We start from the raw sequence: 26,416 nt of genomic DNA on the forward strand, positions 1-26,416 counted from the left end.
TAGCGCACGCAGGGGGGGTTTCCGAGTACCCAGAAACCCCACTGATAGCCAAATTTGTTTTTCAGAGATAGAGACCGTCTTGTCTCCATCTCTACACTAGCCGCGGGTGCAATGGAGCTGCCGCGGCTCCACAGACAGAAAGCTCTGATTGGCAAAGCTCTCTGCATAGGATACGGGGGGGTTGGGCCACCGGGAAAAGTTCCAGCTGGGTCGGTCCCATCGTCTCCTCTGCCAGGCCGACTCAAGCTGTCTGCAGGCCCACCAGCGGCAGTGCTTCCAGGTTTGCGAAGCTGACACCCTTCCTCCCCACCACCTGCACTCATTGGTGAAAGCCGGCAGCGTCAACGCTTGCGCTCGGAGTCGCGGAATCACTACCTCAGCAGTGGGGAGCTGTGGTAAGTGTTTTGCAGGGGACATTGATAGTGTGGAGGCTGCAGTATAGGATGGGCAGAACATCAGAGAGTTGTGGAAGCTAGTCACTGGCCTGGGGTTGAGTAGGATACTTTGATGTCTGCAGTGTGAGCTGAGAGCAAGGGGTTTGGTAATGGGCTGAAGAAGGTGCAGCAGAGTGCTGTTGTGACTGCATATGACAACAAAAAAGCTCTGTAAAAAAACTGGGGCACATGGATGGTTTACAAAATGTTCTTTTTTTTTTTCATTTTAACAGCAAAACCATGTTATGGAAAGGGTATAGATGTACAGCGGTCTCCTTGCTGTGTGTATGTAAACTAAAGTATGTACAGTATGCTGTGTGTAAGTTTTCTTGTGTGTGTATGTATGTATATATGTACAGAATGCATGCCGTGTGCAAGTATGCTTGTGTGTGTGGGTGTGTCTGTGTGTATGCTATGTGTAAGTATGCTTATAAATTATGTGTGTGTGTATGTTTACATAGATAGCAAATATAAATAAAAAAATTATATATATATATATATATATATATATTAGGGGTGTGCACCGGCCACTTTTCGTGTTTTGTGTTTTGGTTTTGGATCTGGATCTTTCTTCGTGTTTTGGATCTGGATTGGTTTTGCCAAAACCACCCTTCCGTGTTTTGGGTTCTGGGTTTTGTGTTTTGGATCTGTATTTTTTTGAAAAAAAGCATAAAAACAGCTAAAATCACAGAATTTGTAGGTTTTTCTGCTCCTATGCTATTATTAACCTCAATAACCTTAATTTCCACTCATTTCCAGTCTATTCTGAACACCTCACACCTCACAATAGTGTTTTTATGTCCAAAAGGTTGCACCGAGGTAGCTGGATGACTATGCTAAGCGACACGAGTGGGCGGCACAAACACGTGACCCATCTAGGAGTGACACTGCAGTGGCAGGCAGGATGGCAGTTAGAAAAACTAGGCCCCAAACTGTACATAATGCAAAGAAAAAAAGAGGTGCAAGATGGAATTGTCCTTGGGCCCTCCCACCCACCCTTATGTTGTATAAACAGGACATGCACACTTTAACAAATCAATCATTTCAGCGCCAGGGTCTGCCACACAACTGTGGCTGAAATGATTGGTTCGTTTGGGCCCCCACAAAACAAGCTGGCAATTAATGTGTCCCTGCACAAACTGGCTCTACGGAGGCAAGATGTCATCCTCATCCTCCTCATCCACCGATTCCTCACCCTCTTCAGTGTGTACATCCTCATCCTCACAAAGTATTAACTCGTCCCCACTTGAATCCACCACCACAGGTCCCTCTGTACCTTCTGGAGGCTGGTCTCCCTGGAAGAGCTGATAATTCATTTTGATGAACATCATCTTCTCCACATTCTGTGGAAGCAACCTCCTACGCCTTTCGCTGACAAGGTTCCCGGCTGCACTAAACACTCTTTCGGAGTACACACTGGAGGGGGGGCAACTCAGGTAAAATAGAGCCAGTTTGTACAGGGGCCTCCAAATTGCCTCTTTTTCCTGCCAGTACAGGTATGGACTGTCTGACATGCCTACTTGGATGCTGTCACCGATGTAATCCTCCACCATTCTGTCAATGGTGACAGTATCATATGCAGTGACAGTAGACATGTCAGAAATTGTTGCCAGGTCCTTCAGTCCGGACCAGATGTCCAAACTTGGTCCTGCCTGCCCTGCATCACCGCCAGCGGGTTGCTTAGGATACCTAAGTTTTTTCCTGGCAGCCCCAGTTGCGGGAGAAAATGAAGAAGGAGCCGTTGACGTGTCACGTTCCGCTTCAGCTGACAGTGTGTTCACCAGCAGGTCTTTGCACCTCTGCAGGCTTGTGTCGGCCGGAAAGAGAGACACCACATAGGCTTTAAACCTAGGATCGAGCACGGTGGCCAAAATGTAGTGGTCTGATTTCAACAGATTGACCACCCTGGAATCCTGGCAAAGCGAATGAAGGGCTTCATCCACAAGTCCCACATGCCGAGCGGAATCGCTCCGTCTTAGCTCCTCCTTCACTTTCTCCAGCTGCTTCTGCAAAAGCCTGATGAGGGGAATGACCTGACTCAAGCTGGCAGTGTCTGAACTGACTTCACGTGTGGCAAGTTCGAAGGGCTGAAGAACCTTGCACAACACGGAAATCATTCTCCACTGCGCTTGAGTCAGGTGCATACCCCCTCCTTTGCCTATGTCATAGGTGGATGTATAGGCTTGTATGGCCTTTTGCTGCTCCTCCATCCTCTGAAGCATATAGAGGGTTGAGTTCCACCGCGTCACAACCTCTTGCTTCAGGTGATGGCGGGGCAGGTTCAAGAGTGTTTGCTGGTGCTCCAGTCTTCGGCACGCAGTCGCTGAATGGCGAAAGTGGCCAGAAATTTTTCGGGCCACCCAAAGCGTCTCCTGCACGCCCCTGTCGCTTTTCAGAAAATTCTGCACCACCAAGTTTATTGTGTGAGCAAAACATGGGACGTGCTGGAATTTGCCCAGATGTAATGCCCGCACAATATTGGTGGCGTTGTCAGATATCACAAATCCCCAGGAGAGTCTAAGTGGGGTAAGCCACTGGGCGATGATTTCCCTCAGTTTCTCTAAGAGGTTGTCGGCGGTGTGCCTCTTACTGAAACCGGTGATACACAGCGTAGCCTGCCTTGTAACGAGCTGGCGTTTCTGAGATGCTGCTACTGGTGACGCTGCTGCTGTTGCTGCGTAAGGTGATACATCTACCCAGTGGGCTGTCACAGTCATATAGTCCTTAGTCTGCCCTGTTCCACTTGTCCACATGTCCGTGGTTAAGTGGACATTGTGTACAACGGCATTTTTCAGGACACTGAGGACACTTTTTCTGACGTTTCTGTACAGTCTCGGTATCGCCTGCCTAGTGAAGTGGAATCTAGACGGGATTTGGAACCGGGGACACACTACCTCCATCAATTGTCTAAATCCCACTGCACTAATGGCGGATACCGGACGCACGTCTAACACCAACATAGCAGTCAAGGCCTCAGTTATACGTTTTGCTTCAGGATGACTGCTGTCGTACTTCATCCTCCTCGCTAAGGACTGTTGGAGGGTCAATTGTTTAGTAAAAGTAGTGGTGTTCCTACTTCCTCTCTGGGATGATGAACGACTCCCAGCAGCAGCAGCAACAGCAGCAGCGGCAGCAGTAGGCGTAGCAATGCAGGATCCTCCGGAGGAATCCCGGATAGGAGAGTCAGTCATGCCAGTGATATGGCCTGCAGGACTACTTCCGATCCTGACTAAGGAGGAAATTGACGAGGAGGGAGTTGACGGTGTGGTTTGCAGGCGCTTGGATACAACAGGACAACGGGATTTAGGTGTCCCTGGACTGCTTACGGTCTGAGCCAAAGTTTCTGAACTTGACAGTAACTTTTTATGAACGCGCTGCAGGTGCCGTATAAGGGAGGATGTTCCTAGGTGGTTGACGTCCCTACCCCTACTTATTTCACCTTTACATATGGTACATATGGCAAGACAGTTGTTGTCCGGATTTGGATAGAAATATTGCCAGACCAAAGAGGTGGAATGTTTGGTCTTCTGCCCAGGCATGACCGTGATGGGCTTTTTCATCCCACGGACAACAACTGTCTCCCCCGGAGCCTGATTTAAACAAACCACATCACCATCAGAATCCTCCTCGCCAACTTCCTCCTCAGCGCCAGCTACACCAGTATCCTCATCCTGTTGTACTTCAACAGTGACATCTTCAATTTGCATATCAGCAAGTGGACTGTGGGTGCTCCTTTCAGCACTTGCAGGGGGCGTGCAAATGGTGGAAAGAGCCACCTCTTCCCGTCCAGTGCTGGGAAGGTCAGGCATCGCAACCACCACCACACTTGGACTCTCTTTGGGGATTTGTGATATCTTCTTAGAAAGCACAGTTCTTCGCTGTGCTTTTGCCAGCTTAACTCTTTTGATTTTTTTAGTGGGAGGAGTGCTTCCATCGTCATGTGAAGCTGAACCACTAGTCATGAACATACTAGGGATCGACCTTAGCCGTTCCTTGCCACTCCGTGTCGTAAATGGCATATTGGCAAGTTTACGTTTCTCTTCAGCTGATTTAAATGTCTTTTTCAAGGTCATTTTCCTGAACTTTGCCATTTGGGATTGTATGTGCCCTCTACTATGACATTGGGCATCGGCCTTGGCAGACGACGTTGATGGCATGTTATCGTCTATGTCATGACTAGTGGCAGCAGCTTCAGCACTAGGAGGAAGTGGTTCTTGATCTTTCTCTATTTTATTTTTATCGGAGAAAGTTTGGTCCTCCATTTATGTTATATCGATTTGATATATACGTGCGGCTAAACACAGAAAATAAATTTTTTTTTGGTTCGGACTGGAGTGTACTTTGTGGGTTACAGCACCCTTTAACGGTCAAGCCAGCCGGCCCTTTACTTATGACACAGGCGCACTCTTGGCACTACTTTGTTGATGCACGTGCGGCTACTGCGCACACAATTCACAAACACAGAAAATAATTTTTTTTTGGTTTGGACTGGAGTGTACTTTGGGGGTTACAGCACCCTTTAACGGTCAAGCCAGCCGGCCCTTTACTTATGACACAGGCGCACGCTTGGCACTACTTTGTTGATGCACGTGCGGCTACTGCGCACACAATTCACAAACACAGAAAATAATTTTTTTTTTGGTTTGGACTGGAGTGTACTTTCGGGGGTTACAGCACCCTTAACGGTCAAGCCAGCCGGCCCTTTACTTATGACACAGGCGCACGCTTGGCACTACTTTGTTGATGCACGTGCGGCTACTGCGCACACAATTCACAAACACAGAAAATAATTTTTTTTTTGGTTTGGACTGGAGTGTACTTTCGGGGGTTACAGCACCCTTAACGGTCAAGCCAGCCGGCCCTTTACTTATGACACAGGCGAACGCTTGACACTACTTTGTTGATGCACGTGCGGCTACTGCGCACACAATTCACAAACACAGAAAATAATTTTTTTTTGGTTTGGACTGGAGTGTACTTTCAGGGGTTACAGCACCCTTTAACGGTCAAGCCAGCCGGCCCTTTACTTATGACACAGGCGCACGCTTGGCACTACTTTGTTGATGCACGTGCGGCTACTGCGCACACAATTCACAAACACAGAAAATAATTTTTTTTTGGTTTGGACTGGAGTGTACTTTCGGGGGTTACAGCACCCTTTAACGGTCAAGCCAGCCGGCCCTTTACTTATGACACAGGGGCACTCTTGGCACTACTTTGTTGATGCACGTGCGGCTACTGCGCACACAATTCACAAACACAGAAAATAATTTTTTTTTAGGTTTGGACTGGAGTGTACTTTCGGGGGTTACAGCACCCTTAACGGTCAAGCCAGCCGGCCCTTTACTTATGACACAGGCGCACGCTTGGCACTACTTTGTTGATGCACGTGCGGCTACTGCGCACACAATTCACAAACACAGAAAATAATTTTTTTTTGGTTTGGACTGGAGTGTACTTTCGGGGGTTACAGCACCCTTTAACGGTCAAGCCAGCCGGCCCTTTACTTATGACACAGGCGCACGCTTGGCACTACTTTGTTGATGCACGTGCGGCTACTGCGCACACAATTCACAAACACAGAAAATAATTTTTTTTTAGGTTTGGACTGGAGTGTACTTTCGGGGGTTACAGCACCCTTAACGGTCAAGCCAGCCGGCCCTTTACTTATGACACAGGCGCACGCTTGGCACTACTTTGTTGATGCACGTGCGGCTACTGCGCACACAATTCACAAACACAGAAAATAATTTTTTTTTTGGTTTGGACTGGAGTGTACTTTCGGGGGTTACAGCACCCTTAACGGTCAAGCCAGCCGGCCCTTTACTTATGACACAGGCGCACGCTTGGCACTACTTTGTTGATGCACGTGCGGCTACTGCGCACACAATTCACAAACACAGAAAATATATTATTTTTTTAGCACTTGGGGGGAGCACCCCTGATGGACAGAGCACCCCCTGGACAACACTACAGCACCCCTTTAGGACTGGGACACTGCACAGGACTTTGGAACTGACTGCACAACACAGTCCAGCCAGCCCCTATGGACTTTGAAGTAGTGGACACAGCCCCTATTAACAACAGCAGCACAGCACAACACAGCCAGCCCCTATGGACTTTGAAGTAGTGGACAACAGCAGCACTACACTACACTACACTACACAGCACTAACTCCCACCCTCCCTCTTCACTGTCCACAGCCGAGTGAGAAAATGGCGCCGACGCGGGTACCTTATATAGGATCCAAAACCCGCGAGACTCGGAAGGCGGGATGATGACGTTTTGCCTCGATGTCAGATCCGAGTCAGGCGGGAAAAGTCGAGCCTGACTCGGATCGGACTCGGATCGGGGGGGCTCGGGGGGGTTCGGATTTCAGAAATCCGAACCCGCTCACCCCTAATATATATATATATATATATATAATTAGAAACCCCCCCTTAAAAGTCCTGCGTTTGCCACTGGATGCCCCCTGCTGTCTTCTCATTTCCGGCCAACAATGCACAATAGTGTAAACATCTGTACCATCGATGCACATCGGGCAGTCACACAGCATGTAAGGCAAGTCTGACCACTCACAAACACTGCAGCTCTACTGACACACAGAGAGGTCTCATACACCGAAGACTAATTTATGCACCCCTAGGACACGGCAATTAAACAGTTAGGGACACCTGCGTTTTTCTAACCGCCCCTCGTTACCACCCCCAAAGTCTGACTACCTGTCACTCACTCACTTTGCCAGTGATTCCTGTGTATGAGAGCAATCGCAATGCAATGGCTTCTTGTGCGTTTGTGTCTTTATACATACAGTCAGGTGCATAAATATTGGGACATTGACAGAATTTTCATATTTTGGCCTCTATTCACCACCACAATGGCTTTGAAATGAAACAAACAAGATGTGCTTTAACTGCAGACTTTCAGATTTAATTTGAGGGTAATTACATCCAAATCAGGTGAACGGTGTAGGAATTACAACGGTTTCTATATGTGCCTCCCACTTTTTAAGGGGCCAAAAGTAATGGGACTATCAACTCAAAAGCTATTTCATGGACAGGTGTGGGCTATTCCCTCGTTATTTCATTATCAATTAAGCAGGTAAAAGATCTGGAGTTGATTCTAGGTGTGACATTTGCATTTGGACTCTCAATATGAGATCCAAAGAGCTGTCACTATCAGTGAAGCAAGCCATCACTAGGCTGAAAAATCAAAACAAACCCATCAGAGAGATAGCAAAAACATTAGGTGTGGCCAAATCAACTGTTTGGAACATTCTTAAAAAAGAAAGAATGCACCGGAGAGCTCAGCAACACCAAAAGACCTGGAGGACCACGGAAAACAACTGTGGTGGATGACAAATTATTTCCCTGGTGAAGAAAAACCCCTTCACAACAGTTGGTCAAATCAAGAACACTCTCCAGGAGGTAGGTGTATATGTGTCAAAGTTAACAATCAAGAGAAGACTTCACAAGAGTGAATATAGAGGGTTCACCACAAGATGTAAACCATTGGTGAGCCACAAAAACAGGAAGACCAGATTAGAGTTTGCCAAACAACATCTAAAAAAGCCAATAAAGTTCTGGAACAACATCCTATGGACAGATGAGACAAAGATCAACTTGTACCAGAGTGATGGGAAGAGAAGAGTATGGAGAAGGAAAGGAACTGCTCATGATCCAAAACATATCACCTCTTCAGTGAAGCATGGTGGTGGTAGTGTCATGGCATGGGCATGTATGGCTGTCAATGGAACTGGTTCCCTTGTATTTATTGATGATGTGACTGCTGACAAAAGCAGCAGAATGAATTCTGAAGTGTTTCGGGCAATATTATATGCTCATATTCAGTCAAATGCTTCAGAACTCATTGGACGGCGCTTCACAGTGCAGATGGACAATGACCTGAAGCATACTGCAAAAGCAACCAAAGAGTTTTTAAGGCTAAAAAGTGGAATGTTATGCAATGGCCAAGTCAATCCCCTGACCTGAGGGGGTCATTCAGACCCGCTCGCGAGTGCAGGACGCTCGCAAGCGGGTCGATGTTGCCCCACTGCGCATGCGCACAACGGAGGGAGCTCCGTCGTGCGCATGCGCGAGACCCGGATAGCGATGGGCTCTCCGTCGCTCTGGGTCTCGCACCAAAGGGGGCGTGCTGTCTGAAGCCGGCCCCACTGACATCACTAGTGATGTCAGTGGGAGTGATTTTGGCTCTGATAGAGCCAAAATCACTCCAGGGCTTGCGGCAGGGAGACCCTACCGCAGGGTCTCCATCGCAAGTATGATGGTCGCGATGGTCTTGACCACCGCGACCATCATCATGGACGCTCGCATAAGCTGTGGGTGGTCACTCCATTTTCATGGAGGAGGGCCCTGATTCAGAGCGAGCGCTCTGGTCAGAGCGTTCGGCTCTGAATCAGGCCCTGAATCCAATTGAGCATGCATTTCACTTGATGAAGACAAAACTGAAGGGAAAATGCCCCAAGAACAAGCAGGAACTGAAGACATTTGCAGTAGAGGCCTGGCAGAGCATCACCAGGGATGAAACCCAGCATCTGGTGATGTCTATGCGTTCCAGACTTCAGGCTGTAATTGCCTGCAAAGGATTTGCAACAAAGTATTAAAAAGTGAAAGTTAGATTTAGGATTGTTTAGTTTGTCCCATTACTTTTGGCCCCTTAAAAAGTGGGAGGCACATATAGAAACCGTTGTAATTCCTACACCGTTCACCTGATTTGGATGTAATTACCCTCAAATTAAATCTGAAAGTCTGCAGTTAAAGCACATCTTGTTTGTTTCATTTCAAAGCCATTGTGGTGGTGAATAGAGGCCAAAATATGAAAATTCTGTCAATGTCCCAATATTTATGCACCTGACTGTGTATATATATGTATGTATATATATATATATATATATATATATATATATATAAATACTGTTCACTAAACCTAAAAATTGGTAATAGTTACTGTAGGTGTTTAATGTGTTATGACAGAGTTACAGGTCTTTGCATCTAATTCCTAGAGCAGCAAATAAATAAGCAATATGCATATTATATTAAATTAAGGGCCTGATTCAGACCCACTCGCAAATTGCGGCCGCTCGCTGGCAAAAGGGGCCAGATATTTAAATTAGGCGCTCGCACTGCATCTCGTAAAGACACTGTCTATGTCTTAGCGAGCCCCGGCAATAAGCGCTCGCTAGTGTATAAAGACGCCCGCTTGCCACTCGCAACACACGTCATCTCCGGTATTTGAAGGATTAATCGGTAACATCGAGAGCCATCAGAGCTGCTCGCAGCGCTTGAGGTAGACCTTACCCTCCCGCAAGCACTGCGAGCAGTTCAGGGTAAAGAACAACCAAGTGACATGTTCAATGACGCTACTTTGCTAATTATGCACACCCATTAAACTCCGTTCTGACTGTCAGACACGCCAGCGTTCGCACCACCACTCCCCCGTTCACAAGCACCTTCCACTGTTACCACTCACAAACGGCACTATCTGTCACTCATTCCACTGGGCAGTCTTTTCAGGGCGAGCGGGCAAAATCCGATCGCTCGTACTAGTTTGCTCACGCGCACTGCGACTTATACGCAGGCGCAGACGGTCGACCATCGCTCAGAGTGAGCGCAACTTATCATCTGGGTCTGAATCAGGCCCTAAGACCACAAGGTAGCAGATAAATAATGCTTACAAATCATCTTCTCAAACAGTATTATAAAAATGACTGATCATCCGTCAGAATAGGGGAAGGGGGGGTGAGGGGGGTACTCGTCCCCCAAACATGTGAGGAGGAGCGGCGGGCGGCTGGAGACGGTCAGGGGCTGTGCTTTATAGCGATAGGATGCAGAGCCCCTGCACCGCATGGAAGAGGTGTAATGTGTGGTCTTTAAGTTAAAACACAGCACATTACATCTCCTCCTTTGTGCAGTGCAGGTGCTGTGCAGCCTATTGCTATAGAGCACAGACCCTGACCGACCATGCCGTCCGCCCACCGCTCAGTCAGATAAGAGAGGCGGAGGAAGGGAGGGGAGAGAGGTAGAAGGGGGGTGGGCACCGGAACGAGTTTATGTTGCCCCCCCCAACATAAAATCATTTTGACGCCCCTGCCTAACCTCTCGATTCAGCCTGGAGCCTCCTGAAAATCGGGTGCCGCTCCTGACCCCCCGGAAAGGCAGGCAAGCCTCCCAGCGGACACTGACCCCTCTGCCCCCTTCCCTCCTGAGGTTACAAAAGAATCCCCCGCAGTGGTGATGCAATTCACGCTGAATTGTGTAATTTTGGCCCCACCCCCTGCTTCACAATGCCGGTAATCTCTGCATCATTTTGGCCCTGCCCCTGCTACAAAATGCTATCTCATGGCCACACTTCGCCCCTCAATGCCGGCCACGCACCCTCCTATGCCGTTCTGGTTGTTCTCTCCCGGAAGGGGCAGCCAGAATGTCGGCAACCCTGTGCCACTGCCTAAAGTGATGTCTACTTTCTTTCCCATCTTAGATGCAGAGACAGACTTAGAGTTAGCGCCCAATATAATGGTTAATGGAACAAAGACCATCTCACATAACACAGCACAGCAGAAACAGTAGATATATTTTACTTATAAATATTTTTATTGCTTTATGTTACAATGTCAGCACCATATTGTTTATTCCAAATAAACATGTATTTATACACAGAAAAGGATATAATGTGCATATATGTGCAGAACGCAGAGGTTCTCAAGCGCGGTCCTCATGGCTTCCCAACAGTTTAGGTTTTAGAGAGATCCATGGTTGAGCACAAGTGACCTACGGCCTGATTCAGTACGGATTGAGATTGCAATAGCGATTATGCACGTAGTCTCACTGCGATAGTATGCTAATCCACTGCGATCACTATGCCGTCGCAACACAACATAAGGATGCCCACCTTACCTTACACACATTGGTAATCCTTAGCAAGACTGCAAAACCATCGGTAACATCAAGTACCATTGCAGCCTCACGCACACTTGCACAAGCTCTGACCTTACTCAGGAATTGTTAACCTTGTCGTATGCAGTGAGTACACAAGCTGTGTATGGCATCGCAGTGGATAATCTATTCACGCCCATGCAACGGCGTTCAAATGCACTGGCACACCTTTGTTTCGCTGACCACCCCCGTCACCACCCCCAAACAATACTTCCAGTCAATCACTCTGCGATTGGTCTGTGTAGACACTGCGTTCGCAGTCTTGAATGCAGTGGCTTGTTCGCACACGTGCACTGTGATGCATGCACAGTACGCAACAATCGGCCGATTGTGCGCGCAATTGCAGTTGCGATCCTTGCTGAATCAGGCCCTTAATTAGTACCTCAGTCAATCTGACTTAACCACCTGTGCTCAAGCATGGAGATCGCTAAAACCTGAACTTTTGGGGAGCCTTGAGGAATGCGTTTTGTGAACTTCTTTAAACAAATTGTTACAGTTGAAAGTATGTTAACTATTAGTAAAAATAAACACCCTGCAGTATAGTGTTTGTAGTATGTCTTAATGTAATTGGCTGACATCCCTGTGTAGAAAGTACACCTATTGGACTGCTTGTACTAATAAACGTAAATGGTATATAAACAAAAGCAACTTTAATTGGTCTATTGCAAGTTAGACAACTAGAAAGCACATTTCTGAATGGCTGTTGAGTTACTACATAGTCCCACCTTTGCATATAGGCCCTCATTCAGAGCCGCTCGCTAGCGGCCGTACGCTCGTTCTGAGCGATGTTCGCACATCTGCGCATGCGTATGGTTTTTAGTACGCATGCGCGAACCAGTCAGTGCGGCCGAAAATCGTTTGTACGCTATATAGCGAGTGCCTGCTATTTTGAGTGACAGAATGAGGCGTATGTGGGTGGTAACAGGGGAAGGTGCTTGTAAACGGGGGAGTGGAATTCGAATGCAGGCGTGCTTAAAGGTCAAAACGGGCGTTTTAAGGGAGTGCATAATTAGTACAGCAGCGTCATTGACCACGTCACTTGGGTTTTTTTAACTCAGAACTGCTCGCAAAATAGCGGTTGAAAAAACCAACCACAAGAATAGCGAGCAGTTCATACGTTGTTCGATGTACTCGATTAATCTAATAAATAGCGGACATGACGTATGGTGCGAGCGGCCAGGGGGCGTTTTTAACAAATAAACGAGCGTATGTTTTGCTCGCTCGTTCAGACTTAGAGGTGTGAACAGACTGCAATTTGCGAACGGATCATTTGAATAGCCACCCCTTGTTTTTGAACAAACGACTGCAAATAACGAACGGCTCTGAATCAGGCCCATAGTACAATACACGAATTTATGGGTAGGTTGAACAGTTGCTTTGACTAGCTGTCCTCTTTCTTACAAACATGGGCCCTCATTCAGAGCCGCTCGCTATTTGCGATCGTTCGTTCTAAAACAAGGGGTGGCTATTCAAATGAACCGTTCGCTAATTGCGTTCTGTTCACGCCTCTAAGTCTGAACGAGCTAGCAAAACTTGCGGTTGTAATTTTGAAAAATACGCCCCCTTGCCGCTCGCACCATACGTCATGTCCGCTATTTATTAGATTAATTGAGTACATTGAACAGCGTATGATGAACTGCTCGCTATTCTTGTGGTTGGTTTTTTCAACCGCTATTTTGCGAGCAGTTCTGAGTTAAAAAAACCCAAGTGACGTGGTCAATGACGCTGCTGTATTAATAATGTACTCCCTTAAAACGCCCGTTTTGACCTTTAAGCACGCCTGCGTTCGAATTCCACTCCTCGTTTTCAAGCACCTTCCCCTGTTACCACCCACATACGCCTCCTTCTGTCACTCAAAATAGCAGACATTCGCTATATAGCGAACAAACGATTTTTGGCCGCACTGACTGGTTCGCGCATGCGTAATACAATCCGTACGCATGCGCAGATGTGCGAGCATCGGTCAGAACGAACGAGCGGCCGCTTACGAGCGGCTCTGAATCAGGGCCATGGTTTCTAGTGGCAATTGCAGAGGCTCATTATAGGGAACCAGCCACGTTTAAAGTTTCAGATTATGATTTCACAATGTATTTAGTTGCTGTTAAGAGGTTTAACCTTAGTATAACAATAATGTTTGCTACAGCCACCAAAGATAAGTATCCTTCAAAAAATAAAAAAAGAAATAATAACTGTGCTTAGTGTTATCAAGCTTCATAATAAAAGACACCCTGTATTCTGATTGCCAGAAAAGCCAGTGATGGTGATACACCCTTATTATAGGATGATCTGTACATGATCCCCTACACTATGTAAAATATGCATAAAAGCTGCCATAGTGTTACTGTGCAGTAGCTGATAATATATTATAGAGAAGAATTTCTGTACTGCCGATCACCTGATCACCTGTAAACAATGCTGCACACTGTGTGACCCTGGCTGGTGCCAGCAGTTAAGCTATCGAGGATTGATTAAAAAAAAAGAGCAGGAAAAGTGTGGTTGGCTTCTGACTTACATTAATTGAAGGGATAAATGGTATAGCTACTATCCAGGGCTGGCAACAGAAATCTCGGGGCTCGGTACACTGATGTCTCTGGGAGTCCCACAATCTCACCACCACCCCCGATCACGCACATTCCATCCCTGCATGTGTGATATGTGAAGTACGATATTGTTAACTCCCCCAGCCCCATTACCTTCCCCTGCCCCTTCATCTTCCTCGATTCCCCAGCCCACATCATCTTCCTCTGCCCCCAGCCCCCGTCACCTTCCTCTGTCCCCAGCCCCCGTCACCTTCCTCTGTCCCCAGCCCTTATCACCTTCTTCTGTCCCCAGCCCCCATCAGCTTCCTCTGCCCCAGCCCCCATCAGCTTCCTCTGCCTCAGCCCCATCAGCTTCCTCTGCCTCAGCCCCCATCAGCTTCCTCTGCCTCAGCCCCCATCAGCTTCCTCTGCCTCAGCCCCCATCAGCTTCCTCTGCCCCAGCCCCCATCGGCTTCCTCTGCCCCAGCCCCCATCGGCTTCCTCTGCCCCAGCCCCCATCGGCTTCCTCTGCCCCAGCCCCCATCGGCTTCCTCTGCCCCAGCCCTCATCGGCTTCCTGCCCCAGCCCGTATCAGCTTTTTCCGCCCTCAGCGTGCAGCCCCTATTCCTCTATAATCACCTATCCCCAGTACTACTAGCAAACATCCCCTCTACAGCGCAGCTTAGGAATAGTATAAAACGCGCATCGCGCAGCTTACCTCACCTGATGGCCCAGCATGGAAGATGTGCGGTGATGTGACCTATGACGTCACACCGCTGCGATGCGCACTTAAAGGTCAGGCCTGGGCCGCAGCTGAGCCACCTGGAAGAGCCCAGCGCTGCCTGGGCCAGACTACAAGGGAAACGGAGCTGAGGCTGGGCGGTGACTATGGGTCCCGGCAGCCACGGCCCAGCAGGAACAAGGCGGCCTTGTGTTGTACCCGTCCGGTCCTCGGGGCCCCTCTGGACCTCGGGGCCCAGTACGGGTGTACCCGTAGTCCCCCCCAGTCGCCGAGCCTGCTATCTACCATACACATACTTACTGACTTTTAATATCACCACTCCAGGAAATGCCCAGAGAGGAGATACAGCTGGACACTTGCAGGGGTAGTCCCTATGTAAGTAGGCCTTGCCCCTATCATGCCAAACTGCCACAGTTTTCCATCATTTAGACCCCCCCCTCCCTCCTTACGGAGCCATGATTCCATGGAAATTATCTCGCAATTCTGCCCACTTTACTAGGAAGTGTGAGGATGCGGGAAATCCGGATACTCTTTCAGGGGCGCGGGGGCTACCCGAAATTTTGCGGGCCTCCTGCAACAACCAGAAGAGTAGGTAAGTATGACCATACAGTGTTGATAATTCTACACTGAAGAACTCTAAATTGTTTAATTACATCTAAGTATTTAAGTTGATATACAAATTCTAGTAAATCTCCCACCATATACTTTGACTCCCTTAATGTGGAAATAAGACCACCTTTGAATGTCCCCTAAGACTATTAGACTGCTATGCTTAAGCAGTTCGGCATAGGATGTTCTAAAACAGCATGATTTCTGTCACACCCATTGCAGCTCACTGGTTGAAAAGACGGGGACTCTTTTTGTGTTTGTTCTCTCAGGCTAACATTTGGTAACTGTGCTTTATAAACAGATGACCATAAATGCAAATGTAGCAAAAACTGTACATTTCCAATCATTGGGTACAGACTGAACACTAATAAAATGTAAAAATTTGTTTAAAAGTATATACAAAACCTGAAAATAATCTCTGGTCTTTCAATGCAAATGAAGAGTTTTAGGTTCATGTAGAGGAATGGGTGATATAACATTATTTGTGTGCTTTTTGTGGTATGTTTAGGAATTTTAGTACGGTTTGGTCTCACAAATGGGGGAAGGATTGCACTATTTTATTCTATTTATTTTGCTGGGACTCAATTGAAATACTAAGGGGCCCATTTATCATTTAATATTTGCGGTGTATTCCCCAAAAACACCCATTTTTGGGAGATACTCACAAATATTAAGTATCCCCCAGATGTATTATGGAGGAATCGCAACAGAAATCTCTGATATCTGCTGCTGTCCCTACATTTCCGCCAGAACCTCAACCCCTATAGGTTTCTATGAGGGATGCGATGCTGTCAGATCTACCAAGTTCCACAATGCGAAGCACCCCGGAACTTGGTCCCTGCATCTTACGCCATCTGAAGATGACTTAGGCCGCTGCAGCCTATGAGCTATATATTGCATCCTGCAATGCGATCATGGGTGCTAATATCAAGTCAGATCACATTACAAATGCGATCATTAATAAACGGGCCTCTAAAGCTGCATACACACACAACGATTTTGTTACCAACGATTTTATGAACGATTTTGTCAGATTATCTGTCAGATTTTTTAAAGTGTAATGAACGATTTTTTTGAACTACAAAAGATTTTTGCATATTCCCTTAATGAAAATCGTTCAGTTAGTCAGTCTGACTGAACTACAAACGTGAACGCGCATGAACGATAATCGTTCATCGTTTTAACTCAGAAAGTGAACGATTTTTTCAATGATTGAACAATATTGTTATTGATAATCGTTCAAAAAATCGTTGTGTGTGTATGCACCTTAAAACATCCAGAGCCAGTAACTGCTACAGTAAAGCGCATCAAGGGTCTCGATCCCTGAACTCCAGGGCAAGCAAACAGAAAACGTATTACTATGGACCTTCCGCAGAGACATCGGACGGTGGTCAGTACTGCTGCATATTCTGACCAATCTATGAAAAGTATTGTACAGCTTTCAGATTACATATACATTAAGTTATAATTACACTCATCACAAAGATTGATAGGTTTGGTAATTGCAGTGTAGCAGTTGGCAGATTACAAAGATCCTATGCTGTAGTTATGATCACAATACAAAGATAGTTGTATGATTTCCTATTTGGCCATTGTAACCTTATTAGCATTTAATCAGTGTAACGCAGATTAAATATTAATAACTCAGATTAAATATTGCTACTTAGACATAGACAAAAGTTTTTTTATATAAAAAAATATATTTCCCACTTATTGTGCTTAAGGTTTATTTTCCAGTTTTGAGATATTTACTTTGTGTATAGATATATATTAGAATGCTTATGAACACAAATGACTGTTATAGTAATGACAAGAGCATGAACATTTCCATTGTTATCTTTCCTAGTTTGTTTTATAGTTGTGAAGAAACACTGATTTCTGTGACTGCAACTTTTCCCCTGTGATTCCACATCCAACAGAGAAGTGCTGCAGCAGTGTGGCTGCACCCTGGGCCTGAATCAGGACCGGTCACAAAGCTGCGTTTGCACACAGCCTGTCGAGGCGAAAATATGCTAATGACCGCATACGCAATGTAACCGCAGCACAATAAGTAGACATCCAACACTAAATAATGCCGCCTACTTCCCTTCACTTACGTTCTCGCAAGACAGCGAAAATATCGGTAACATCGGGAACCATTGGACCCACATGCACAAGTTGTGGTTGACCTGACCTTACCGCAGACAATGCTAATGTTTGTGTGTGCAGCTAGACGTTAGGATGCGTATGCCGTCACTGGGGCCTAATATTGCACGCCCCTGAATCGGCATCTAGACGCCCAGGCGCACCTGCGTTTCTGACCACCCCTCCCCCCCCGTCACCACTCTCAGATGGTCACTTCCTGTCAACCACTGTATGAAGCCTCTGCGTGCTCGCTGTGGTTGATTCCCAATCGCTGCGGCCGGTTCGCGCACTAAGATGCATGCACAGAATGCAAACATCGACAGGCTGCGAGTGAACGCAGCCGTGCGACCGGGTTTGAATCAGGTCCCCTGTGTCTCCGTCTGCCACTCCCTTTCTGTAAAACACAAATGAGCATTTCTATCTCCTAAAGTGTATGTACAGACTTGTATTAACATGAACTGGTGTTCTTAATAGAGATGAGTGGTTTCAGTTCTACTCTTATATTCATCTCATTAGAAGGTTGGATTTTGCCTTTTAAAAAATTGCTAAATCACCAAATTCTCGTTGCTATACACAACTCGCAGGCCTACTGCAGTTGGGCCTTCCTGTTTTGACACATGTACATATATTATATTCATATACAGCATATTAAACATATAGTGAGCTAGTTTGTATATACTGTACTGTGTTTTCAGCTGTGGGGTAAGGGAACTTACTGCAGCCTTTTATGTGGATGGAAATTGTTTAGCTTGATATAAATGTGGATGTGTTGTTAAAGATAAAGTCATTAGGTTGTAGAACAAATAGTTAAATAATGTAATAAATGTAGTGGGTGACACATATTACCTGCAATATCACATAAGAGCACTTTATACTTTGAAGATGTTGCTCCTGCACATTAAGGTCATTTTCATACACCTGTCCAGAATTTGGCAATGGTGTCAAACACTCATCCAACCTGATCTCTGTTCATTGGCATAACTACCATAGGGGCAAGGGGTGCAGCTGCTATGGAGCCCAGAGTTTAGGGGGGCCCATCTTCCTTGTCAAAGTTACATGTGTTATATACATTTTTCACTCAGGGGCAGAACTATGGGAGACAATGGAGGCGCCTGCCACCGGGCTCCAGCACTGAAGGGACACCTCCTCCATTGTCCACAATATATTCATCCCACTTAGGGATGTAACTATGTACCCAGAGTATACTGTCACGGCCACCCAATACATGGCACCTCTTCCCGGCACCTGAAAAGCCACTATATACTAATGGGGAGCTCCTTGTCAGACCATCAGTTGCCGCCTCCATCTATCTCCTGTCCCCACTCATTGGTGCCACAGCTTCTTATGTCAGGGTGACACGTCCGGTGCACCCCTCACCCACAACTGTCCACATACATCTATCCTCCATGCGACACATAACGCGTGAGTGCAGAGTGACTCTGTAGCGGCGATCATGCCTATATTCTGTGTGCAACTGCGGGTGTATCTGCTTGTGAAATGCTACCTTTCAATGTCAGCGGCTGTGACGAGGTGGGCACCAAATTATTACTTGTCTCCGGGCGTCTGGGATGAACTTACGCCACTGTGGTACATAGGGGACCTTACAAACTTTCGATGTAGGGTCATCCTAGAACCAGCCACCTCACCAGCTTCACCCATCTATCTACATCTGTTAATTATGCTGAAAAAACATCTTTTTTTTAGCCTCACCCAATTTGTCAGTAACAAAAAGTAGAGTATGATTGATATCTGGAGCTAGGGGTGTGCCAGCGGTGCGACTGCACAGAGCACAGAGCCCTGTGTGTGACACCACCGCTCACCCACGGCTCCCGTATCTGGCTAGCCTGCAATGGCACCCTTCAGCCAGAATCTATGCAGCAATGCCACCTGGAGCGTCTCTAAGACGCTTCAGACGTGCACATTGCTGCCCTAACAGCTGTCCTGGAGCATCTTGAGGATGCTCCGGGCATTCCTGTAATGCTCCGTGTTCGTAGCCTGCCCCTCCACGTGATGTCACATGGAGGGGGTGTGGCCTGCATCGGGCGGCGCGAGCCATAGTTATAGCTTTATCTGGAGCAGATAACTTTAGAATGCAAGTCCTGGGACTTCACCCTAATAAAATGACTATTATTTGTCACATGTATGTTGGATAATGGAAAGTCCAATAAATAATTCAGATATTACACTCAGTATATTAAGGAACAAGCTGACCTAGCAGTTACCCTTATAAAGCACTAATAATATAGAGGCATTTGTTTTCTATTAAACAGAAGCAAGATCAAATAATTGAGCGGGATAAAATAGGCAATAAAATAAAATAATATTGTTCCTGGTGTTAGACGGTGACGATTCCAGACTGCGGATCACAGTTGCACTGGTTCTGTATATAGTCAGCTTCTCGCTACACCGCTGTACCCCGGTCAAGTTCACTGATCAGAGCAGAGTGTGTTCTGAAGATCTCCTGCCTGGTGGGCGACTGGTCTATGGACGACTTCTCACTCATCTTCTCCTTGGCATCTAATCCGCAGGACCTAAAATCTCAGAACACAGCAAACATACAGTTTGGTTTATTTCTACTTTCATCCGTATTTTTCAAAGAACTTTAGTTTCATTACTTTAGAAATACTAAAATTATATAGTTGAAGAATAAACTAAATAAATAAATCAATAAAAAAGATGAATCCAGTGATCCCAGGCGGGCAGACTCTTCTCCCAGTGTGTGAAATTTGTTTTTTGTAAATGTGAACTCCTGAAAGCTAGCATTGTGTTTGCCTATCAAATGTAGTTTTTAACTGTAAGAAAATAAGAACCCAAATTAATGTTCCTGTGACTTCTCATTTGTGAAACATGGAGTTAGCAGTTTTGTATACATCTACTCATAGCATAAAAGGTAATCACTCTAGCAGCGAAATCAAGTACACTGTAAGCTGTCCATACACTGAAAGCCATGATGGGAGCTGGCTATCCAATTCAGAGAACTTCCTTTTAGAGATATGCACCGACCCCCGTGTTTTGGTTCTAATATGTCAGCGGGTTTTGGATCTGTTTTTTTTTTTTTAAAAGATAAACAGCTAAATTCATATAATTTAGGTATGTTTTTGTTCTTAAATTGTTATTAACCTCAATAACATTAATTTTCAGTAATTTCCAGTTAATTTTGACCACCTCACAGCTCACAATATTGTTTTTGTCTAGTCTAGTCCAAAAGGTTGCACAGAGTTGGCTGGCTGACTAAACTAAGCGACAGTAGGGGGCAGCACAAACACATAGCAGTTTAACTTCCAACATGGCACATCTAGGATACAGAGGAGCACTGCAGTGGCAGACAGCATGACAGTTTAAGAAACTAGACAACACCGTATTAGAAAGCAAGAATGTTTTCACTTTTCATTAATCAAAAACTAGATCAGAGGCCTGAGGGAGGTGGAGTATGTATGTGTATGTACGTACGTACGTGTATATATATATATATATATATATATATATATGAGGGAAGGAAGGATTGAGTGTCACATGCCACTTGCGCTGACAACTTGTTCGCCAAGAGCTCTTTGCATCTCTTAAGATCTTTGTCCATTGGAAATCGCAATTTCAACAGCATATGCAGATTGGATGATGGTGCATACTGTGCATGTGTATGCATCACAGTGCGTGTGTTTGTATCTGCGTAGGTGATAGCAGTGCTAAGCCATTGCAGACCAAGGGATGGGACGTCAGTATTTGGGGGTGTTGATGGGTGAGTGGTTGGAGAAACGCAGGTGTGCCTATCCATTTGAACACCATTACTTGGGAGTGCATAAATTATCCACTGTGGCGGCATACGCAACTTGAGTACTCGTGCAACGAGGTAAGCAATTTCTGAGTAAGGTCGGACCTGTTGTAATTGTGCATGAAGGGCCGATGTTACTTGATGTTACTGATGTATACATAGGACTGCAAGGTATAATGGATGTGAGATAGTGGTAGTGGGCAACAGTGGGCGTCTTTATGCTGGCTGTGCGATGGCTTTGCAATTGCATTCATTAGCATATTTGTGCAGCAGACCTGCGTGTATAATGCCAGCCGCGATTGCAATAGTGATCTGTAGTGATCCAGATCCTTGATCTATAAGTCCAACATACTTAGCGGAATCACTTTGTTTCATTTCCTCCTTAAGTTTCTTGAGCTACTTTTCCAAAAGTCTAATTAGGGGAATCACCTGACACAAGCTGGCTGTGTCTGAACTCACTTCACAGGTGATTACTTGAAGGGTTTCAGCACCTTGCCCAACACAGAAAGTATTCTCCACTGCACTGGAGTAAGGCACATTGTCCCTATGTCATGGCTCGTTGTATAGCTTTGGATGGTTTTTTGCCATTCTTCCATCTGCTGAAGCATATAAAGTGTGGAATTCCACCTTGTTACTACCTCACCTCTTGCTACAGCTTGTGGCAGGGCAAATCAAACTGTTCTTGCAGGAGCTGCAATCTTCTACATGCAGCTGCTAAATGCCAAAAATGTCCCATCATTGTTTGGTCCACAGACAGCATCTCCTGCACGCCCCTGTCATTTTTAAAAAAAAAATCTGCACCACCAAATTGATTGTGTGAGTAAATTATGGGACATGTTAGAAATTACCCAGCTGTAATGCTCTCACAATATTTGTTGCATTTTCAGAAATCACGACTCCCGAGTAGAGTCCAAGCGGGGTAAGCCATTTTGCAATGACATCCCTGAGTTTTTCTAAGAGGTTGACACTGGTATGCCTCTTAGTGAAGACGGTGATACAGAGAGAAGCCTGCCTCTGAATGAGCTGGCGTTTGTTAGATGCTGCTGCTGTTGGCACTGTTGAAGGCAATACACCCATCAGTGGGCTGTCACAGTCATTTAATCTTTAGTTTGCCCAGTTCAGCTTGTCCACATATCTGTGGTTAAGTGGATAGTGGGTACAACGGCATTTTGTAGGCAACTAATTAATTATTTTTTTTAACGTCCATGTACAGGTAGGGAATTGATTTTCTAGTGAAATGGAATCAAGATGTAATTTGGTAGTGGGGACAAAGGACTTCAATTAACTGTCTAAAACCCAATGCATTAATGGCGGATATTAGACACAGCTCTAATACTAACATAGCTGTTATGGCGTCAATGATCCTCTGTGCAACTGGGTGACAGCTGCCATACTCAGGGCCGGATTAAGGTCTGTGGGGGCCTTAAAAGTTGAAAATTATAATATATATATATATATATATATAAAACAAGAACCAATAGGTCGGCACTCCCTTAGATAAGAGTTAAAAAGACCGTGGTGCCAGCAACTCAAATTCCAATCAATACATATCCATTTGCATATATATATATATATTTTTTTTTAATACACATATGTGTATATATGTGTATATACAGAGCCGTAACTAGACTTTTTGGTGCCCTGTGCCAGAAAGAGCATTGGCGCCCCCCCTCATTTTTCAAAGGGACATAATGCACCCAAAAAAGGGGAATGGCCTCATGGGGAAGGGCCAGGGAAGAGATAGGGGAGGCCAGGAGATGCTGGGGATGGAATAAGAGGAAACTACAAGTGAGAATGATATATAAACAGAAACTTGACAGGCCCAAACAGCGCCCCCTGACCTGTGGTGCCCTGTGCGATGGCACCGGCCGCACTACCCTAGCTACGGCCCTGTGTATATATATATATATATATTTTTAACACACATACCGTATATACCCAAATACTACCCTCATTCACCAATTACTTCCCTCCTCTGTCATGCACTAACGACACCCCAGCAGAACCCAATCACCCTCTTATATTCACAGCACTCAGATATTCCCCCATACACTACCAACACCCAGACACTCTTCTCCTACACTACCAACACCCAGGCGCCCCCCTACAACACTACAAACACCCCCCTACTACACTACCAACACCCAGACACCCCCTACTACACTAAAAATACAGACACCCCCCTACTATATTACCCACACCCAGACACCCCCCTACTACACTACCAACACCCAGATAACCCCCTCCTACACTAAAAACAGACACCCCCCTACTACACTACCAACACCCAGGCACCCCCCTACTATACTACCAACACCCTAGACACTCTTCTCATACACTACCATCACCCAGGCGCCCCTTCCTATACTACCAGCACCTAGGCACCCCTCCTACATTACCATAACCCAGGCACCCCCTCCTACACTACCATCACCCAGGCACTCCCCTACTACACTACCAACACCCAGATACCCCCCTACTGCACTAAAAACAGACACCCCCCTACTATACTACCCATACCCAGACACCCCCCTACTACACTACCAGCACCCAGACACCCCCTCCTACACTAAAAACACAGACACCCCCCTACTACACTAACAGCACACAGACACCCCCTACTACACTACCAGCACCCAGACACCCCCCTCCTACACTAAAAACACAGACAACCTCCTACTACACTAACAGCACACAGACACCCCCTACTACACTACCAGCACCCAGACACCCCCCTCCTACACTAAAAAAACAGACAACCTCCTACTACACTAACAGCACACAGACACCCCCTACTACACTACCAGCACCCAGACACCCCCCTCCTACACTAAAAAAACACAGACACCCCCTACTACACTACCAACACCCAGACACCCCCTCCTACACTAAAAACAGACACCCCCCTACTACACTGCCAGCACCCAGACACCCCCTACTACACTACCAGCACCCAGACACCCCCTACTACACTACCAGCACCCAGACACCCCCTCCTACACTAAAAACACAGACACCCCCCTACTACACTGCCAGCACCCAGACACCCCCCTACTACACTGCCAGCACCCACACACCCCCTACTACACTACCAGCACCCAGACACCCCCTACTACACTACCAGCACCCAGACACCCCCTCCTACACTAAAAGCACAGACACCCCCCTACTACACTAAAAACAGACACCCCCTCCTACACTAAAAACACACAGACTCCCCCCAACTACACTAAAAACACACAGACACCCCTCCTACACTACCAGCACCCAGGCAACCCCCTCCTACACTAAAAAAACAGACAACCTCCTACTACACTAACAGCACACAGACACCCCCTACTACACTACCAGCACCCAGACACCCCCTCCTACACTAAAAAAACACAGACACCCCCTACTACACTACCAACACCCAGACACCCCCTCCTACACTAAAAACAGACACCCCCTACTACACTGCCAGCACCCAGACACCCCCTACTACACTACCAGCACCCAGACACACCCTACTACACTACCAGCACCCAGACACCCCCTCCTACACTAAAAACACAGACACCCCCCTACTACACTGCCAGCAACCAGACACCCCCCTACTACACTGCCAGCACCCACACACCCCCTACTACACTACCAGCACCCAGACACCCCCTACTACACTACCAGCACCCAGACACCCCCTCCTACACTAAAAGCACAGACACCCCCCTACTACACTAAAAACAGACACCCCCTCCTACACTAAAAACACACAGACACCCCCCAACTACACTAAAAACACACAGACACCCCTCCTACACTACCAGCACCCAGGCAACCCCCTACCTTCCAGCTGCAATGTACTGCTTGTGCTCCCTCCATGGTGCTCACTGCGTCCACTGACAGAGCAGAGGAAGCAGATCCCGGGCACCAGCTGCCTTGTGTGTGGGCGGAGAAGAAAGGACAGGAGCGGTGGAGCCGATAAAGGAGGTAGCTCGGTCAATTTGAAAAGGGGGCGGAGCCAAATCGCGGGAGGGGCGGGGCCTAATTGTGGGCCTCGGCACCATTAAAAGATTTTTAAAAATTGTTTATTATGGGGATGTGACCAGGGGCAGTGTGTGGGGCCCCCTATGTGTGGGGGCCCCGGGACGACCGCCCCTATCGCCCTGCCCTTAATCCGTCCCTGGTCATTCTTGCTTCCTCTATCAAAGGGTTGTTTAACATTTAATTGTTATTTTAAACTACTACTAGTAGTAGTCTTCTCGGTCCCCTTCTGGGATAAAGATCCACCCCCAGCAGCAGCAGGCCTAGCACTCAAGGATTCTTCTGAGGAATCCTGGTAGGGGAGGACTCAGCCTTATCAAATTGGATGCAGGACTACTTCTGATCCTTATTGAGCTAGCTGACACTGAACTGCTTGTTGTAACTTTTTTAGCATAAGTTTCTGATTTTTCCAAAAACATTTAATGTGCTGCATATGATGAAACAGGGAGGTTCCTAGATGTGTAAAGTTTACTTACTGTGGCTTTACAAATGCTACAGATGGCAAAACAATTGTTGTCAGGATTTGGGTAAAAATAATTCATCTTATGCCAAGGCATGACAATTGCCTTCTTATCACGGGCAAGAACTGCTTCCACTGGTGCCTCACTTACACAAACAACATCCTCATCATCAACATCCTCATTAGCGCCGGCATCAGCTATACAAATATCCTGTTGCACTTCTGCCATAGCATCCTCTATTTCTAGGTCAGCATCTTCTTGACATGGGTACGAGGTTCGCCCCGAGCTTCGCCAACCTCTATATGGGCAGAGTCGAGGAGGAGCTCATTTGGGGGGCGGACCTCGGGGCGCACCTGGTACTCTATGGCCGTTATATTGATGACCTATTTTTTATTTGGGATGGGGATGATCAATCCATCTTAGATTTTGTCACAAGGTTAAATGAGAATCTTTTAATTTGAATTTCACGAGCACCTTTCATAGATCCACTATTAACTTTCTGGATATCACACTAGAAGTTATTGATGGTATTATTACATCTTACACATATAAGAAAGAGGTAGATACAAATACTTATATTGATTACTCAAGTAATCATCATAAGAAATGGCTCTCAAGTATACCTCAGGGACAGTTGCGCAGGATTAAACGGAACTGCTCCTCTGTATACAAATATGAAGAACAAGCCTCTGAACTATGTACAGTATTGGAGGAAAAGGGGTACCCCCACGACATATTGGTTAAGGCTAAATTTAAGGTTGACAATTTGGATAGGACCACATT

General features: G+C 46.4%; 1 protein-coding gene across 1 annotated transcript in view; it reads right to left on the minus strand.

Annotated features, from left to right (window-relative positions):
- Window positions 1–19,359: 19,359 nt before the first annotated feature.
- The window catches only part of ARHGEF33 (Rho guanine nucleotide exchange factor 33), a 166,856-nt gene continuing 159,799 nt past the window's right edge, over window positions 19,360–26,416 (minus strand). Inside the window, exon 16 of the mRNA XM_088477650.1 lies at window positions 19,360–19,911. Coding sequence (XP_088333776.1) covers window positions 19,782–19,911 — 130 coding nt within the window. The 3' untranslated portion in view covers window positions 19,360–19,781. The remainder of the gene's footprint in view (window positions 19,912–26,416) is intronic.

The sequence above is a fragment of the Taudactylus pleione genome, unplaced genomic scaffold, assembly GCF_031769625.1.
Source record: "Taudactylus pleione unplaced genomic scaffold, aTauple2 ptg000201l, whole genome shotgun sequence".
Lineage (NCBI taxonomy): Eukaryota > Metazoa > Chordata > Amphibia > Anura > Myobatrachidae > Taudactylus > Taudactylus pleione.